Source organism: Taudactylus pleione, unplaced genomic scaffold, assembly GCF_031769625.1.
Source record: "Taudactylus pleione unplaced genomic scaffold, aTauple2 ptg000433l, whole genome shotgun sequence".
Lineage (NCBI taxonomy): Eukaryota > Metazoa > Chordata > Amphibia > Anura > Myobatrachidae > Taudactylus > Taudactylus pleione.
The window spans coordinates 1,383,799-1,403,462 of record NW_028284835.1 but is presented as its reverse complement, the minus strand read 5'-3'; the positions used below and the strand labels follow the sequence as shown (position 1 = coordinate 1,403,462).

The 19,664-nt window shown below is 50.0% G+C and overlaps 1 protein-coding gene across 3 annotated transcripts in view; it reads right to left on the bottom strand.

Moving 5' to 3' along the window:
* ABCD4 (ATP binding cassette subfamily D member 4) overlaps positions 1-19,137 on the bottom strand; it is a 60,910-nt gene extending 41,773 nt beyond the window's left edge. For 2 of the 3 annotated variants that reach the window (XM_088447498.1, XM_088447500.1), the window contains exons 1-6: positions 19,076-19,137; positions 17,413-17,531; positions 14,662-14,789; positions 7,810-7,949; positions 7,138-7,254; positions 3,995-4,120 (exon numbers count right to left, since the gene is read on the bottom strand). In XM_088447498.1, the coding sequence (XP_088303624.1) occupies positions 3,995-4,120; positions 7,138-7,254; positions 7,810-7,949; positions 14,662-14,789; positions 17,413-17,531; positions 19,076-19,113 (668 nt within the window). In that variant the 5' untranslated portion in view covers positions 19,114-19,137. The other variant, XM_088447499.1, reaches the window with a different exon arrangement.
* Positions 19,138-19,664: the final 527 nt, after the last annotated feature.

The following is a 19,664-nucleotide window of genomic DNA, read 5'->3' as shown; positions in this document are numbered from 1 at the left end:
TAAATATAAGATCAGCTATAACCAAATCAAACAAAAATCCCTGTAATACAGGGATCATAAACCTGTGTCAATATATAGGGAAAGAAAAAAAAAAAAAAAAAAGGGAGGGGGGGGGGGGGGGGGAGGGAGTAGAATGGGAAGGACAAGGGGAAGAAAGAAACATTATCTAAACATCGTAATATTCATACACATAATAACTACGTTTGTCGCAGAGAACCAAGAGGGCTCCCAGCAAACTTCAAAAAAAACATTGTAGGGAGCTCAAACCCTATTATAAAAAGAATATACACCAGGGAGTGACGAAACAGTTCAAGTGGGGTCACAGTCCTTAGTATGGTGTCGGGACACCCTGGTCCAGTCCGGTGAAGGAGGTTGGGAGCGTTGAGGTTTGGAAGAGGGAGCAGCAGTTACCGGATCTGAAGTCGGCGTCGGAAGAAGATTAAGCTTGGCTAATAAATCTTGACCTTGAGTAAGGGTCTTGACACTATGCACAGTGTTGTTTGCTGAAACCTGAAGCATAAAGGGGAATCCCCAGCAATATCGGATTTGATGCTGCCGTAGAATCTTAGTGACTGGCTGAAGATCCCGCCGCTTCTGAATAGTAGAGGGAGCCAGGTCCTGGAAGATTTGTAACTGCATATCTTGGAATGGTATCATTGGAGAGTCTCGAGTAGCTAACAAGATCCGCTCCTTTGAACGAAAATAGTGCAGGCGAACTATGACGTCTCTAGGAGGATGAGTAGGAGAGGGCTTCGCTCGGAGTGCTCTATGGGCTCTATCACACAAACAATCTTCAATTGTAAGAGCTGGGACTAAGTGTTGAAAAAAGTCCTTTAGAAATGATGGTAAGGAGGGACCAAGGACTGATTCTGCTATATTACGGATACGTAAATTGTTGCGACGAGATCGATTATCTTGGTCCTCTTGTCTTTCTTTGAGTGTCTCCACCTCGTCATGAAGTCTAGAGAGTTCTTTATCAAGACGGATTTGGGAACGGCATAAGTCGTCCGATTTAGATTCCAGCGCATCCGTTCTGTTACCAAGGGATGTCAGCTCTGATTTAAATTCCGTTATAGCTTTTGACAGTTCTTGCTTGAAAGCAGTCTGAACTCCCTCCAACAAACCAGTCATAACCGCCTGAATTTGAGGATCAATACCAGCTTCGGATGAGCATGGGGAGGAGGGGGATTCTGGGGGTAGTGACGAACTCTGAGAACCCTTGGATTTAGATCCGAAGAAATTCGTAGAGGATGGTGGAGGTTTCTTACCTCTCTGCGACATAGTGATATAATAGTAATAAAAATTAAAGAGAACTATGGTATGAAAAGTGAGACACAGGGCTCTGCAAGAATAATCCAGGCAAGTTGGGTGACAATATTAAACGAACATCTTTAACTCCAGAGATGCACCATCCAGGAGAATCTTGACCTCAGACAAAAGAGTGTGGGAGGCTGACAGAAAATATAATAGCAAATGGAGGTACACTGATTGTGGCTGCAATTGGATTTTGATGTAATTATCACAAAAGACCACAGGAGGGAGCCAGCGTAGAGTAGTTGGCAAATGTCTACCAGCACAAAAAATAAAAAATGTCAGGGCAAGAGCAAGCTAGATAGCTGAGTTGGATTAAACCTGTTAGGCTAGAGAAAATGAGCTGGGTATATACAGGTAGTTATGCGGAAGCTCCAAACACAGAGAGGCATATATACACTTTCCTTACAATATATGTGGAGCACAGCACAACACCAGCAAAAATAGACTCAGTGTTTATTGGGTACAAAGAAGAGAAACACTGCAGAGTAGCAGCTATATGGCAGGAGCTGATCTGCAGGCTTGTTCCTGCAGGGGTTAAAGCTTTAGCTCATAGGAGGGCAGCCTTTTAGCGGCTGAAATATAGAAGAGGGGCCAGGGAGCCACCTGCACTGTGGATGCACCCAGGCTGCGTCTGTACAGCCAGGGATATATGACAGGGCAGAGCAGAGCTGTGTACTTAGCTTCTGGAGCGGGCACCGGCTCCCTCACCGCCTCCAGGCTGAGCAGGGGATTTCAAGATGGCGGCGGGCGCTCCCTTTCTGCTGACTCCAGCCAGCGCCAGACGCCCATACAGGTCCAGATGGAGGGCAAACGGATGGGTCCCTTTGGATGCCTCTGCAGCCGCGTCAACCCGGGGGATCTCAACAGAGGAAAGTCGCGATTCCGGCGGACCCGCGATCCGCCACGGAAATTTAGGTCCCGGCTTCAAGGGGGAAAAATAGGCCACAGCCTGCAGGAAGGTAGGAGACCTTCCCCGGCTCTGTAGCTCTACCCCCGCGATGTCTACTGAAGCTGGGCTGTGACAGGGAGCTCGCAGGGGACACTGAGGCCAAGTTCAGCCAGGCAAAGGAGGTATTTTAATGCCTCTCTGCCGGGAGCCCCTAGCATGCACGGCTTTCCTAGAAGGCTGTCAAGCCACGCCCCCCCTGATGTCTGGACTTTCTTTCAGGGAGTCCTCCACGTGCAGCCCCCATTTTTTCCTCTGGTGGCATCATGGGACATGTCTTTGGTGCTTTGGGCTCTGCAGTCTTCTCCCTTTGAGCCCTTAGATTCAGTGGACGTTTGTTGACTCACGTGGAAGACAGTCTTCATTCTGGCCATCGCGTCGGCCCAGAGGGTATCAGACTAGAGCGCGCTATCATGTCGCTCTCCGTTTCTCGCCTTCCACTCGGAGAGGGCTGTCCTTTGGACTTGGTTAGGCTACCTCCCGAAGGTATTTTCACGGTTTCACATCAACCAGGAGATCGTGGGTTCTGGCCTTTCAATCACCTGATTCTTCGCCGGAGGAGGCCTTTTTGGATGTTGTGAGGGCCTCTGGATCTAGGTGGACTGAACTAGGGATATCCATAAGTTAGATTCCCCTTTTGTTCTCTATGGCTTTCATGGCCAGCTACGAAGCAGACCTCGGCCCGATGGCTCAGTTTGATCATCCTCTACGCGTGACGGTGACGGCTCATATCACCAAGTTGGTAGGCTATTCATGGGCAGCTAGTTGTGGTGCCTCTGCAGAGCAGCTTTGCAGGGTGGCCACGTGGTCTTCTGTCCACAAGTTTCTCAGATTCAATTTCTTTGACACCTTCACCTCTGCGGAAGCGGCCTTCAGACGGAGGGTTCTGCAACTCAGGAGCGTCCCTTCCCTTAGGGGAAATGATTCGGGAAGTCCCAGTGTAATCCCTGTGTCCCCTATGGAGCGAGAAAGAAAAGCAGATTCATATTCTTACCTGGTTAAATCTTTTTCTTTGAGATCCATAGGGGACGCAGGACGCCCACCCTGATGCACCTGGCTTGCGCGGGTTTGCTCGGTGTCTGGTTCCCCTGCCCATCTCTTAGCTGTGTTTGGATCGGTGTATGTGTACCAGTCTTCCTTCTCCATCTCACTCCTCCCTTGGGCTTGCTAACTTAACTGGCCTGCCTGGGGCTGGGGGCGGGGGATATAGGGGACAAGGAGTCTGGGCTGCTGGGAAGTCAAAAGTTTAACTGTTTGGTGCCCAGTCTCTTCTGCACAGCCTATACCCCAGCATAATCCCTGTGTCCCCCATGGTTCTCGAAAAAAAGGATTTAACCAGGTAAGAACATAAATCTCCTTATTAATCATCCTAATACTGTCCAGCATCACCTAGATCCAAATCCATTATTCTAATACTGTGCAGCACCTAAGATAAAGCACATATACTGAGAACATATGTTCAAGAGGGTGCAAAATCTAGCTGCTGGGCAATATTAGGATAATGACTATCATTATCCTAATATTGCCCATCATTATCCTAATATTGCCCATCATTATCCTAATATTGCCCAGCAGCTAGAACTTGTACCATCTTGAACATATTATGTTCTTATATCATGCCCCTTTTATCTAGTACCATTAGGAAGACAAAAACCTGTTCCAGGAAACACTCAGTACTGCACAGTGACCCCCTGCTCCCAAGACACAGCGATTACCATCCACACGCACGCTCACCGGAAGTCGCCCTCTAGTTTTTCTTGTTGAACCAGTTTGGGAATCACGGGACCCATCAGAAATTTGTTCAGCAAAGATCCAATGACAAAGTATCCGAAGATAGACACTGGACCCATCCACCCTGTGCTAAACATCAGGACAAAAAAGGGACGGAATATAGATACAGCTGTAATCAACAGTATGGCAATATATGTCACCACACACTGAGCTGACAGCACACTGACAGGAATAATACACCACGCACTTATGTGACTGCACGCTACAAGGTGTAATACTCTCACCTGACAGTACACTGACAGGAGTAATACACTACGCACTGAGCTGACAGGACACTGACAGGAGTAATACACCACACAGTAAGTGCGCTGACAGGAGTAATACATAACACTGACCTGACAGCACACTACAAGGAGTAATACTCTCACCTGCAGCACACTGACAGGAGGAATACACCACGCACTGAGCTGACAGTGCACTGACAGGAGTAATACACCACACACTGAGCTGACAGCACACTGACAGGAATAATACACCACGCACTTATGTGACTGCACGCTACAAGGTGTAATACTCTCACCTGACAGTACACTGACAGGAGTAATACACTACGCACTGAGCTGACAGGACACTGACAGGAGTAATACACCACACAGTAAGTGCGCTGACAGGAGTAATACATAACACTGACCTGACAGCACACTACAAGGAGTAATACTCTCACCTGCAGCACACTGACAGGAGGAATACACCACGCACTGAGCTGACAGTGCACTGACAGGAGTAATACACCACACACTGAGCTGACAGCACACTGACAGGAATAATACACCACGCACTTATGTGACTGCACGCTACAAGGTGTAATACTCTCACCTGACAGTACACTGACAGGAGTAATACACCCCGCACTGAGCTGACAGGACACTGACAGGAGTTATACACCCCGCACTGAGCTGACAGCGCACTGACAGGAGTAATACACCCCACACTGAGCTGACAGCGCACTGACAGGAGTAACACACCCCACACTGAGCTGACAGCGCACTGACAGGAGTAACACACCCCACACTGAGCTGACAGCGCACTGACAGGAGTAACACACCCCACACTGAGCTGACAGCGCACTGACAGGAGTAACACACCCCACACTGAGCTGACAGCGCACTGACAGGAGTAACACACCCCACACTGAGCTGACAGCGCACTGACAGGAGTAACACACCCCACACTGAGCTGACAGCGCACTGACAGGAGTAACACACCCCACACTGAGCTGACAGCGCACTGACAGGAGTAACACACCCCACACTGAGCTGACAGCGCACTGACAGGAGTAACACACCCCACACTGAGCTGACAGCGCACTGACAGGAGTAACACACCCCACACTGAGCTGACAGCGCACTGACAGGAGTAACACACCCCACACTGAGCTGACAGCGCACTGACAGGAGTAACACACCCCACACTGAGCTGACAGCGCACTGACAGGAGTAACACACCCCACACTGAGCTGACAGCGCACTGACAGGAGTAACACACCCCACACTGAGCTGACAGCGCACTGACAGGAGTAACACACCCCACACTGAGCTGACAGCGCACTGACAGGAGTAACACACCCCACACTGAGCTGACAGCGCACTGACAGGAGTAACACACCCCACACTGAGCTGACAGCGCACTGACAGGAGTAACACACCCCACACTGAGCTGACAGCGCACTGACAGGAGTAACACACCCCACACTGAGCTGACAGCGCACTGACAGGAGTAACACACCCCACACTGAGCTGACAGCGCACTGACAGGAGTAACACACCCCACACTGAGCTGACAGCGCACTGACAGGAGTAACACACCCCACACTGAGCTGACAGCGCACTGACAGGAGTAACACACCCCACACTGAGCTGACAGCGCACTGACAGGAGTAACACACCCCACACTGAGCTGACAGCGCACTGACAGGAGTAACACACCCCACACTGAGCTGACAGCGCACTGACAGGAGTAACACACCCCACACTGAGCTGACAGCGCACTGACAGGAGTAACACACCCCACACTGAGCTGACAGCGCACTGACAGGAGTAACACACCCCACACTGAGCTGACAGCGCACTGACAGGAGTAACACACCACACACTGAGCTGACAGCGCACTGACAGGAGTAACACACCACACACTGAGCTGACAGCGCACTGACAGGAGTAACACACCCCACACTGAGCTGACAGCGCACTGACAGGAGTAACACACCCCACACTGAGCTGACAGCGCACTGACAGGAGTAACACACCCCGCACTGAGCTGACAGCGCACTGACAGGAGTAATACACCCCGCACTGAGCTGAGAGCGCACTGACAGGAGTAATACACCCCGCACTGAGCTGAGAGCGCACTGACAGGAGTAATACACCCCACACTGAGCTGAGAGCGCACTGACAGGAGTAATACACCCCACACTGAGCTGAGAGCGCACTGACAGGAGTAATACACCCCACACTGAGCTGAGAGCGCACTGACAGGAGTAATACACCCCACACTGAGCTGAGAGCGCACTGACAGGAGTAATACACCCCACACTGAGCTGAGAGCGCACTGACAGGAGTAATACACCCCACACTGAGCTGAGAGCGCACTGACAGGAGTAATACACCCCACACACTGAGCTGACAGCGCACTGACAGGAGTAACACACCACACACTGAGCTGACAGCGCACTGACAGGAGTAACACACCCCACACTGAGCTGACAGCGCACTGACAGGAGTAACACACCCCACACTGAGCTGACAGCGCACTGACAGGAGTAACACACCCCACACTGAGCTGACAGCGCACTGACAGGAGTAATACACCCCACACTGAGCTGACAGCGCACTGACAGGAGTAATACACCCCACACTGAGCTGACAGCGCACTGACAGGAGTAATACACCCCACACTGAGCTGACAGCACACTGACAGGAGTAACACACCACACACTGAGCTGACAGCGCACTGACAGGAGTAACACACCACACACTGAGCTGACAGCGCACTGACAGGAGTAATACACCACAGACACTAAGTGCGCTGAAGGGAGAAATACACAACACATTGAGCGGACAGCACACTGACAGGAGTAATACTCTCACCTGATAGTACACTGATAGGTGTAATACACCACAGTGAAGGGCGTTATCAGGATTTTGCTGATGAATGTTCCAAGTTCCCGACACAGTCGCTCCACATCCTGAGTCATTCGCTGATCGCTATAACATACAGGTGAGTAAAAGCCCAAAAAACAGTCACACTGATTCATTAGCGTTCGCAACTGCGATTACGCACGCAATCGGTCTATTGTTGCGTTTTGCGCATGCATCACAGTGCTCGTGGGCGAACCAGCCACTGCGATCGGTAATGCTATTGCAGTGACTACGCAGACCCATCGCGGCGCGCATAAATGATCCACTGTGATGCCCTACGCTGCCTGAGTACTCATAGCGTGCAATTAAGTTAGCAATTCCTGAGTAAGGTCAGAGCTTGTGCTGAGGCTGCGATGGGACTCGATGTTACCGATGGTTTCGCAAACATTACGGAGGTGTGTAAGGTAAAGTGGGCGTCCTTATGTAGTGCTTTGGCAGCATAGCAATTGCAATGAGTTAGCATACCATCGTAGTTAAACTGCGTGTATAGTCGCTTTTGCATTCGCATTTGCGATCGGCAGTGAATCAGGCCCTCAACCTCTGACTGTAATCACCCCTCCCCCTTCCACCAGACTATAGCGCAGTGGCGGCATCCCTCCTGTGTAATCTGACAGTACTTACGGGTTATCCACGTGCGCATGCTGTACGCTCAGCGTGTAATAAACCTGTTTGTTGAAGTACAGTCTGTGCAGATGCTGCGTCATCACTTTGCGGCAGTTGACGTAGACCAGCTTACTGATGTACTGCTCAGCACTGCGCAGCTGCGGGGGGGACACAGAGCGTTTTACTTACCACGCGGCTCGAGAGCAAACGCAAAAATGCTTTTCACAGTTTATTAATCCTACAAAGACAATTTGCTAAATCCACTAAACTAAGGGATATACAGGGCGTTCCTGTGTCATCATTATCATGGAACATCTTCATTTTATATACATTTTTGGGGAATACAACATCAATAGGGAGATATTGTGTGTGTACTGCTGGAGGGAAGCAGTACGATTCCCGACAGCGTCTGCCCGACACAGGAGGAAATCCTGATCGTCTAGAGAGGTAAGTGTAACTAATCTAATTCCCCCCTTAACCCTAACCCTCCTTCCCAGTGCCTAACCCTAACCCACCTTCCCCGCCGCCTAAGCCTGAGTCCCACCGGGGGGGTGCCTAACCCTACCCCCCCCTTCCCCTAGCCTAACCCTAACCTCCTGGGGGGGGGGGTGCCTAACCCTGTCCCCCCCGGGAGCCCTAAACCTAACCCTCCCCCCCCCTACGGCTGTCCACCGCAGCGCCCAGCATCCTTTCGATCGAGATGCTGGGCACTGGTCTCCCGGCGTAGGTAAAATGACAGGCATCGGGATTTCGCCGTCTGTCATTTAACCCTTGCCGGGATTAAGCAGTCGGGAAGCCGGCGGTCGGTATTGCGTCCACTGGCTTCCTGACTGCTTCCCCTGCTGGTGAGGTCATGCGGACGTTATAAAGGGATGCAGTCATAATCCTGGCATGCGGGAGGCCGATGGTCAGAACGCGGGAGCCGGAATCCAGACACCAGTAAGCTGCTGGCCGGGGGGGGGGGGGGGGGGAATTTAGGTCTAGGCTGCGGGGAGGGATGGTTAGGATACCTAACAGTCGGGAATGCGGCGTCGGGATTCAGACCGCCGGGATCCCGCACTCACCACAAGGTATGTACACACGTGCGCTTCCTGTTCACGCTGTGGAGAGATCACTGGATTCATTTATTGTTTAATCACTGGATTTCTAGTGGAGGCGCTTATGGGGATGACAATAGGCTAATTGTCAGGACACGGTCTCCCGTAGTAACCTGTATGGTGCACTCATCTGTGCCTTAGTAGGTTTAGGTGTTGTACTATATGTAAGGGGACCCCAGTGATGACATCGTCCCCCTAATGTGAAGGTTACTCCACCCACTGACTGTACAGGCCTCTACACTGACGTGCCAAAAGTCATGGGATAGCAGTATGTAAAAGTAATGGTAGGTGGCGTCACACCATACTGTGATATCTTGGAAATGCCCAGACCTGCGTCACTTGTAATCTGACATCTCATGAGTCAGTTTTAAACACCAGCTAGGCTGTTAATGGCAAGGCAACGCAAATTATTGGAGTTCGAACGGTGCTGTAATCTGTTCACAGCGGTCCACCACAGATGCGTTTCCGCTTGCCATGACAACCGACACACCGTGTGCTGACCACGTCGTAATCTGCGACTTCCTATTGCAGTATGAGGGATCTCCAGTGGCGAGAGCCCATGGAAGGGTACTTAACAGGTAAGCTGCTGTATTTACAGTGATTCAGACCCTGATGAAAGAGCAAGATGCGGTTCTAAACGTCTAGCCCACACGTTCTGCACTTCATTCATTTACAGCTTGTACCTGACCTCATTCTGAAGGAGGCACTGAGGAATTCATTGTATGGAAAGCCCTAGCTAACGCTATACTGTAATAGAATCACTCTGCGCTCAGATGGTACATGCGCCAATGAAGCAGTATGTCCCCTAGGAGGCTTTGGGGCTATAGGCACACATATATACTGTATACACACACGATGTATGTCCCCTAGGAAGCTTTGGGGTTATAGGCACACACATATACATACACACACGATGTATATCCCCTAGGAGGCTTTGGGGCTATAGGCACACATATATACATACACACACGATGTATGTCCCCTAGGAGGCTTTGGGGCTATAGGCACACATATATACATACACACACGATGTATGTCCCCTAGGAGGCTTTGGGGCTATAGGCATACATATATACATACACACACGATGTATGTCCCCTAGGAGGCTTTGGGGCTATAAGCACACATATATACATACACACACGATGTATGTCCCCTAGGAGGCTTTGGGGCTATAAGCACACATATATACATACACACACGATGTATGTCCCCTAGGAGGCTTTGGGGCTATAGGCACACATATATACATACACACACGATGTATATCCACTAGGAGGCTTTGGGGCTATAGGCACACATATATACATACACACACGATGTATATCCCCTAGGAGGCTTTGGGGCTATAGGCACACATATATACATACACACACTATGTATATCCCCTAGGAGGCTTTGGGGCTATAGGCACACATATATACATACACACACGATGTATGTCCCCTAGGAGGCTTTGGGGCTATAGGCATACATATATACATACACACACGATGTATGTCCCCTAGGAGGCTTTGGGGCTATAGGCACACATATATACTGTATACACACATGATGTATGTCCCCTAGGAGGCTTTGGGGCTATAGGCACACATATATACATACACACACGATGTATGTCCCCTAGGAGGCTTTGGGGCTATAGGCACACATAACAAGAGATATGGTAAGAACTTACCTTTGTTATCTGTTTCTACGAAGTCCATAGGGTCCACAGGGTTGACCTTGGGGTATAGCTGGATCTGGATCCATGGGCACCACGCAGTTAAAGCTTTTGCTGCTCCCAGGATGCACTTGGGTCCATCCTCCTCTATACCCCGCCCCCGAGCCACAGGCACCTCAGTTGGTAAGCAGCCAAAGCCGGAGGAGGAGACTAAACAGAGAGAGAAGACTGGAACACACAAGAAACCATACTCACAGAATTGGGAGACGAAAAAAACGGTGACCAGCCACACCGCCCATATGAAGCCAGGTGCGTCAGGGCGGGTGCCCTGTGGACCTTATGGACTTCGTAGAAACAGAGATAACAAAGGTAAGTTCTTACCATATCTCTTGTTTTCTACTTCAGGGTCCATAGGGGGTCCACAGGGTTGACCTTGGGGATGTCCCAAAGCAATTCAACCAAGGGCGGGGATGCTCCTGTGCAGAAAGGAGAACCCGGCGCCCGAAGGATGCATCCTGAGAGGCAAAGGTGTCAAACGCATAGAACCTCAAAATGTCTGAATGGAAGACCAGGTGGCCGCCTTATATAGCTGAACAGCAGAGGCGCCACGTCTAGCAGCCCAAGAGGGACCCACAGAACGAGTGGAATGAGCCTTAACAGAGGCAGGCACAGGTAAACCCTCCTGTGCATAAGCCTAACAAATAACGGAACAAAGCCAACGGGCTAACGTTTGTTTGTTGGCAGGCCAACCCCTCCTGTGAAAACCAATGAGGATAAACAATGAATCAGACTTCCTAACAGAAGCAGTCCGGTCCACATAGAGCGCATGGACTACATCCAAAGAAGCCTCACCAGCTGAAAGATCAGGTGACTGAAAAGCCGGCACAACAAGTTCCCGATTGATGTGGAACTTCGAAACCACTTTAGGTAAAAACTCAGGACGAGTGCGGAGCACCGCTCTGTCCCGGTGAAACATCAGAAAAGGGGGGCGACAGGAAAGCGCCCCCAATTCTGACATCCTCCTGGCAGAAGCAATTGCCAGGAGAAAAACGGTCTTAAACATCAACCACTTGAGCTCCACCGTCTCAAGAGGCTCAAAAGGAGGACCCTGCAGGACCCGAAGAAACATCGCCAAGTCCCAAGGAGCCACAGGAGGCACGAAGGGAGGCTGGATTCGGAGAACACCTTGGAAAAAAGTGTGAACATCTGGCAGTGTAGCAATCAGTCGTTGGAACCACAAGGACAATGCGGACACATGAACCTTCAGAGAGGCCAGGCGTAAGCCTAGGTCCAAACCCGATTGAAGAAATTCCAAGATCCTAGAAACTCGGAACACCTGAGGATCATAGTTTCTGGACTCGCACCACTGAAAGTAAGTGCACCACACCCTGTGGTAGATCCGTGCGGAGGCAGGCTTGAGTGCCCTGAGCATGGTACTAATAACCGAACCCGAGAAGCCCCGAGACCTTAAGACGGCTGTCTAAAGAGCCACGCCGTCAAAGACAGCCGACCCAGATCTGGGTAAAGGCAGGGCCCTTGAGACAATAGGTCCTGATGCTGAGGAAGAAGGTACGGAGCGTCGATGGAGAGGCTCCTCAGATCGGAGTACCAAGGACGTCTGGGCCACGCTGGAGCCACCAGCACGAGCGTGCCGCTATCCTGCTTGAATTTCCGCAGGACCCGAGGTAGCAGGGATATCGGTGGAAACAGATACGCCAGGTGAAACGTCCATTTCAGCGACAGCACGTCTACCAGACATGCGCCTGCGTCTCTTGTCCTTGACCCGTAAACGGGCAACTTGTGATTGTGACGGGAGGCCATCAAGTCCAGCTCCAGCAGCCCCCATCTGTCCACGAGTAGCTGAAACACCTCTGGGTGAAGTGCCCATTCCCCGGAATGCACGTCGTGACGGCTGAGGAAGTCTGCCTTCCAATTGCGGACCAGATGAGCTGTCTGAAGCCACCAAGCCAAAGACTGCCGAACCTCCGGGGACAACCCCAGCATCTGAGAGCGGATCCGGTGAGGTAACCCGTTCCATTCTGATAGAATCAGCCCCTGCAGGGGCCGTGAATGGAACTGGGCAAATTCCACCATGTCGAATGCCGACACCATGGACACCAGAACTCTCATAGTCGAATGGACCGACAGGCGGCAACTGTAGGGAGGAGACCTTCTCCGGAGTCAGGAAGATCCTTTTCTGACGAGAATCCAGCAGGGCTCCCAAATGAACCATCCGCTGTGATGGAATTAGGTGTGGGGGGGGACTTTCTCCAATTTATCAACCACCCGTGCGCTTGCAGACAAGCGATCGTCAGGTGGAGATGTTGAAACAGTACCTCCAGGGAGCTCGCCAGCAAAAGGAGGTCGTCCAGATACGGCAGCAGCCGCACATTCTGGTTCCGAAGATGTGCGGCCATGACTGCCATCACTTTTGGCCTCTCCATGGCACCGAGGGTATTCACCAAAGGGTAGCGCTTGAAGAAGTTGGCCTCCCACTCTGGGGACCCCCAGAGGGAGGCCCGTCCCATCAGGCAGAAGGTTTATCCTCCTGCTTGGAAGAAGGGTGCCTGGCACTCCAGGACTGCTTCTTGGGCTTCGAGGCAGTCTTAGTCACCGACTGCCTCGGGAAGGACTGACCCTTGGCCTTTCCATGAACCCGAAAGGACCGAAAGGCTGAGCTCCTCACCTTAGCCGGCGCTGAAGCCAAAGGGAGGAAGGCAGACTTTGACTTAGCCAGAGTATCCACTATTTTGTCCAAATCTGGACAAAACAGCAACTCTCCATTAAAAGGCAAGGTCTCCAGGCCCTTTTTAGAATCCGCACCAGCCCTCCAAAATCGCAGCCACAAGGACCGACACGCCGACACCGCTGCAGCCGACACCCTAGAGGTCAGCAGGCTTGCATCCAACGATGCTTCGCCAATATAGGAAACCGCATCTCTCATCTGTCCTATCAACGCTCTCTGGATCTCCGGAGCATCGTCCGGAAAGGTATCTTCCAAAGCGTTGGCCCAGCTCTGTGGCCTTAGCCACCCAAGAGATGGAGAGATGGCCATGGACGGACGGGCCACTGCCCCACAAAGAGAGTAGATAGACTTTAAACAAGTCTCCACTTTCCTGTCCGTGGGATCCTTCAAGGAGGAGATAGACGGTAATGGCAAAGTAGTGCTTTTAATTAAGCGGGTGACATGGGAATCCACCACAGGCGGGGTTTCCAATTTCCTGCAATGAGCCTCAGGAAAAGTATAGTTGGATGGCAACCGTTTCTGTGGTTGGAATCTCTTGCTGGGCAACTGCCAGGCCCCCGCCATATGATCCGTCAACTGGTCGGACAGGAGAAGAACAGTCTAAGCTACTTTGGCCTTTTTAAAATTAGGATACTTCGACCTGGGAGCCGGCACATCCTCCTCTATATGAAGGATGGCCCGCACCGCCCTAACCAATGCCAGCACATTAATGATGTATGTCCCCTAGGAGGCTTTGGGGCTATAGGCACGCATATATACATACACACACGATGCATATCCCCTAGGAGGCTTTGGGGCTATAGGCACACATATATACATACACACACGATGTATGCCCCCTAAGAGGCTTTGGGGTTATAGGCACACATATATACATACACACAATGTATGTCCCCTAGGAGGCTTTGGGGTTATAGGCACACATATATACATACACACACAATGTATGTCCCCTAGGAGGCTTTGGGGCTATAGGCACACACATATATACATACACACACGATGAATAGAACAACAAGTAAAATTCAGTAAAATGCTGCTAATGAAATTGGTCTTAAAATCATCAGTTTTCCTGCCAACGTCACAAGCTCACGATGACTTCTATCTAAATTAGTTTGCTTGTAAGAGAAGAAGTTTTGTTTCTCTGTGAGACCTGTAACTTGGCTGTGGGGAAATGAAGGGGTTGTCTAGTTACCGAGTTTTAGGAAAGATGAGGTTACAGAACACAGTGGAGTTTGCAGACATTACGGTGCTCACAGCGAGGGCCTCGCCCCCATACGGCCACATTACCGAACGTGGAGACCCATTCAGTTCACATGTGGCAAATGTTACCTGGTACGTACGGCCCAAACCACAACACTCACCAAGGAGATAACAAGGATCAGCAATACGGCCAGGATGACCAATCGTTTGAAGCTGGACAGGTCCTGGTCTGACAGAACACCATAGAACTGACTGGGCAAGATGCCCACCTGATATACCACCAGCTGTCCTGTCAGGGGAGAGATGGGAGAGGGTGAGAGACATCTCGGACAGAGGGGCTCACTGCACTCTACATTGTATATATAACCCTATAAAAGGGCGCACTCTCTGCTCAGGCATATATATTATTTAGGCCTACGGGTATATTTACTAATCATCGACTGTGACCGGTAGATTTAAATACTAAATCAGTCATGCTTAAAATCAATGATGGTCGGCTCTGACAACCCGTTGGTTAGTAAATACTTTCCCTAGAAATAACCTAGGAAAGATCAGAATGATAAAATCTGGAAAGCTTTGGACTATTTCCTGGACGATCCTAAAATCTCCCAGACATGCTATATCAAGAGCTATGTATCTAAATTGCATTGTAGCAGTGCCCCCTGCTGGTACACGGTGGGTCACAGCATCCTACTGATCCACAGATGAAGCCATAGACAGACAGTGCTGTGGCACCTAGATATTGTCCCCTTTATGAGACTAAGGGCAGTATTCAATTAGCGGCGAAAACGGACGATTTTCGCCAAAAAACAGCAAAAACTGGCGATAAGTTTTCTCCATCCCAGACCAGGCGAAAAAAATGCAAAATCCCTATTGGACACCCCCCCTAATGATAAATTACCCCCCAAAAAAATTGTAAGTTGCACACTTTGGCGAAAAACTACCGCGCAATTTTGGGTGAAAAAATAAATAAAAACCGTTGAAAATGATAGGAAGCAAATTTTTTCCAGGAAATCATTGTTCCACGTAAATTGGGGGTACGTTATAATGGGTGCAAGTGTATTTTCGTGTCGTACCAATGCAATTTTAAAAAATATTAAAAAAAAACACCTTCTTGCGACCACGTGCGATGTTTAAAATACTTCACACATCCATACCGTCCCCCGAAAAATCAGACCCAATGCATTAAAACCATTTTCAACGTTTTTTTTTTCTTACCCAAAATTTGCATGGCCGTTTTTCGCCAAAGTGCGCGACTTACACATTTTTGGGGGGGTTTATGTATCGTTGGAGGGTGGGGGTTGGGTGTCCAAAGGGTTCTGATAGAAATCCCCACATGTTTTGCCAAAAATAGGGATTTTGCATTTTTTTCGCCTGGGATGGAGAAAGATAATCTCCAGGTTTTTTTCGCCAATTGCGTTTTCGCCTGTTTTTTTGTGAAAATATTGCCGTTTTTTGGTAAGAAAATACGGCCGTTTTCACCGCTAATTGAATATGGCCCTATGTAGGTTACTTGCTGCAGCTTTGGGTCGCCGTCACCCTGTATGAGCTCTGCTTTGATAAAAATCACTTCAGTGCATTTCTGGAGCACCCTGGACTAGTGACAACAAGTGCATTTGTCTGCATAAGATCAATATTCATCTTATCACAAGTGGTTGCACTCGGGACACTCTTGGCTGGATCCTGGCACCTCGTCAGGGTCACTGGGAGGGCAGAAGTGGTGGGCAGGAGCGAGAAAATATTGCAGTTGTCTCTCACTGGGGATGGAGAATAATTAATTTATCCTTACACCCCTTGTGCTGGATCATTATTTTCTAGAGGGCACGTTAACATCATTTCACTTCCCAAATCCTACAGGACAAAAGGTGCTGACTTTCTCATGAAAACCCCTGCAATCCCTCCACAAACCCTGTATGGATTCAATGCATCTCCTATTTCCATTAGATCAGGGGTGCACAAGCTTTCTCGGTCCGAGGGCCGCATAAGGAGACTGCAGATAGTCGAAGGGGCAGCAATAGAACATAATTTAATTAAAACTATAAAATACATTGCAAGTGCTACGGAAAAAAAAAAGTGTTGGCATGTAGTTACATGGTTAAACGCTACAAACTGTATTAACTGTATACGATTCATCTGACTCAATAGCATCACGTTTGGGTTATTGACTGTGCATGACTCATCAGTGACAATAACATCACATGACTATTGTGCATGCTTGTCAAATGTCTGAGACAGCAGATTTAAAGGTCAGGCTAATTAGACTGCAGATACAAGACTTGTTTACTTGGCTCTAAAAGGGTCTGCATGTGCCCAAGTCTGCCACTATGTTATTGGAGACTGTATTATATGGCTGTACAGTACTTAGCCCAAGGGAGATTGATCCCTCCTACTGACTGCTGTCCTCTATTAAGTGTATCCTGTTATATTCAATAAAACATTCTCTGGTTTGGAATCAACATGTGGACTAACCTCCTTGCTCACATCAACTACGCACCTACCAAATTCTGTAGGCATCTGCCTATAAAAAGAAGAGAAGTCCCTGCAAATATAATTGTGTGGAGGATGTATGGCTTTGTCATGTTCCCCCTGAAACACCTTTCTCCTAACATGATATTCAGGCACATATCCCACCTGTTCTGCGGTGAGGGGGGTTCCAGCAGATCTAGTATTACACATTAGTGCGAGAGTCTGACAGGGAGGCCGAGTGCGGCTCATTCATTCTGATTCACTGCGAAACATTCTGACCTCACTGACAAATGGCCTCACTCTCCCGGTACAATGAGGGGCAGGACATACACAAGGGCCAGGGGAGGAAAATGCTAGTTAGTCCACCTGTAGCCGTCCTGCCCCCAGGAGCCCTCTGCTGTACAATGCCCCAGTCTGGGGCTTATTTTGATGGGCGGCTCACAAACCTGTAAGTGCGACTAACAGTAGCGTAAACAACATCAGCGTGTTGGGAGACGTCCATCTTGGAAACAGCACGGTCTGAATCTTCAGGAACCTGCACAAGAATATCCAGTCAAGGCGCGGCCTGTGAGGAGGAAGAAGCAGGAGTGAGAATAGGCCGCTACCTGGGGGAGCAGGATGGGACAGAACAACAGGGAACCTGGGGCCAGAAAACTGAGCAAGACAAGACGTAGACTAAGAGAGGAGCATAGGTGCTATAGGTGTAGTGTGGTCCCCCCCACACAGTGTTTCTCATTACCTCACATGAGCCCTCTCCCTCCCAGTAATAATGATACCTTGCCTGACAGGTGCATGTCCTCCTGTGTCCAGGCCTGTCTCAGTCATCATTACGTCAGCACGGCCTTACACACCCCTCTCCCACCTGTCCAGTGACCCTCTATTTACTTATCATCAATATTCAGCAACCAAAGAGGTCGGCTCAAAGGCCCAGCTCCAATCCCATCGTTACTCTGCAGAGCAGGGTCCTCGCACGTCTCCCTGTGAGAACACCCAGCCTTGTGTCTTCATGACTGTACAGCAATGTGGCGTATGCTGGCGCTATAGAGACGGATTTCTCCTGGTAATCCCACTACTATGAATTATTGTCTATGACTCCTTATCTCTTTCCCTGCACTTTTCCACACCCTGTCTATAATCCCCTACATAGGCACCATCCATGACTACAATTCACCCCCATATGCACCCAGTCTATAATCCCCCCATACCTACCCCCGTTTATAATCACCCCATACCTACCCCATCTATAATCCCCCCATACGCCCCCGTCTATAATCCCCCCATAGATGCACCCCATCTATAATCCCCCCATACACCCCCGTCTATAATCCCGCCATACGTCCCCCCCTGTCTATAATAACCTCATATGCACCATGTCTGTAATCCACCCATACACCCCCCGTCAATAATCCCACCATACGTCCCCCCCCTGTCTATAATCCCCCCCATACGCACCATGTCTGTAATCCACCCCATACACATGTCCCTATAACTCTTAGGACACACGGAAGACATACAGAACCCATCACTCTCAGGTCAGTAGTAATACAAAGAATCCATTTTTCCACTCACTTTCAAGATGGGATGTAGTTGAAATCCCAACAGCCGGGATGCAGGTGCTCACAATGCCGGCACCGGAACCCCAACACCAGCCATAATCCGGCACCGGCATCCCGCTGGTATGTAGTGGGGTTAGGGAGAGGGTTAGGGGTAGGTTAGGGTTTGGCACTGGGGCTAGGTTTAGGGTGCGGGGAGGGAGAAGTTAGGTTTAGGCACTGGGGAGGGAGGGTTAGGGAGAGGAGTTGGGTTAGGATACTACCATGCACACTGAGTCAGTAGCCCCCTCGCCGTGCACGCTGCCTCAGTAGCCCCCTCACCATGCACGCTGCGTCAGAAAGCCCCCCCGCCATGCACGCTGGGTCAGCGACTTACAAAGCCCAGAAAAAGAGAATAACTGGTAAGAGACATTGAATTAAACAGGAAAAGTAATTAAAACCAGGGACTATTCCTAGAAATAGGGACAGCTGGCATGGAGCACCCCGCCCGGCCACGCACAATGCCCCACACTCAGCCTCTGGTCCCTCCACTTTCCTTATCTCCCTCTGTTCTCACCTGTCCCCCCGTTCTGCCCGCAGACTCCTCATTCCCATGATCCTGTGCGCCTAGAAATGTCCATAGTCCTCAGGTGACTGGGCGGAGTTTGTCTATTGTAATTGCAGGGTAGGAAGTGTCGCCGCTCTGCGGATTCGCCGCCATGTTTTTGGTTGTTGGACTGTGTAGCCAGCAAGTATTCTATATACAATACATATCGCTAACAGACTGGACTGTGGCTCTACAGGACCCAGGACTCAATGCTTGGAGAGACCATAGGCAACTGGTGTGCCTGACCAGCATGACTTAGCCGGGCGTGCTGGGACTTGTAGTTTCATCATAACCCCGGGTTACACAAGCGCCCCCCTGTTGTATTGGACAGTTATTTCTCCCTGTTATACACATATGCAATAATCCCCCACAGTTGTCCTGTATTTCCCAGCAAACAAGTTCTAAATTGTACTAGTGTGGGAGACTGATAGCAACATGGTGTGAGGGTTATGATTACTTACCACCCGGCGTGTAGACGTCATAGGGTCTGATTCAGCCGCCATCGCATTTGCATCTGTGTACGCAGATCGAGCGATTGTTAGCCGTTGCGCATGCCTAT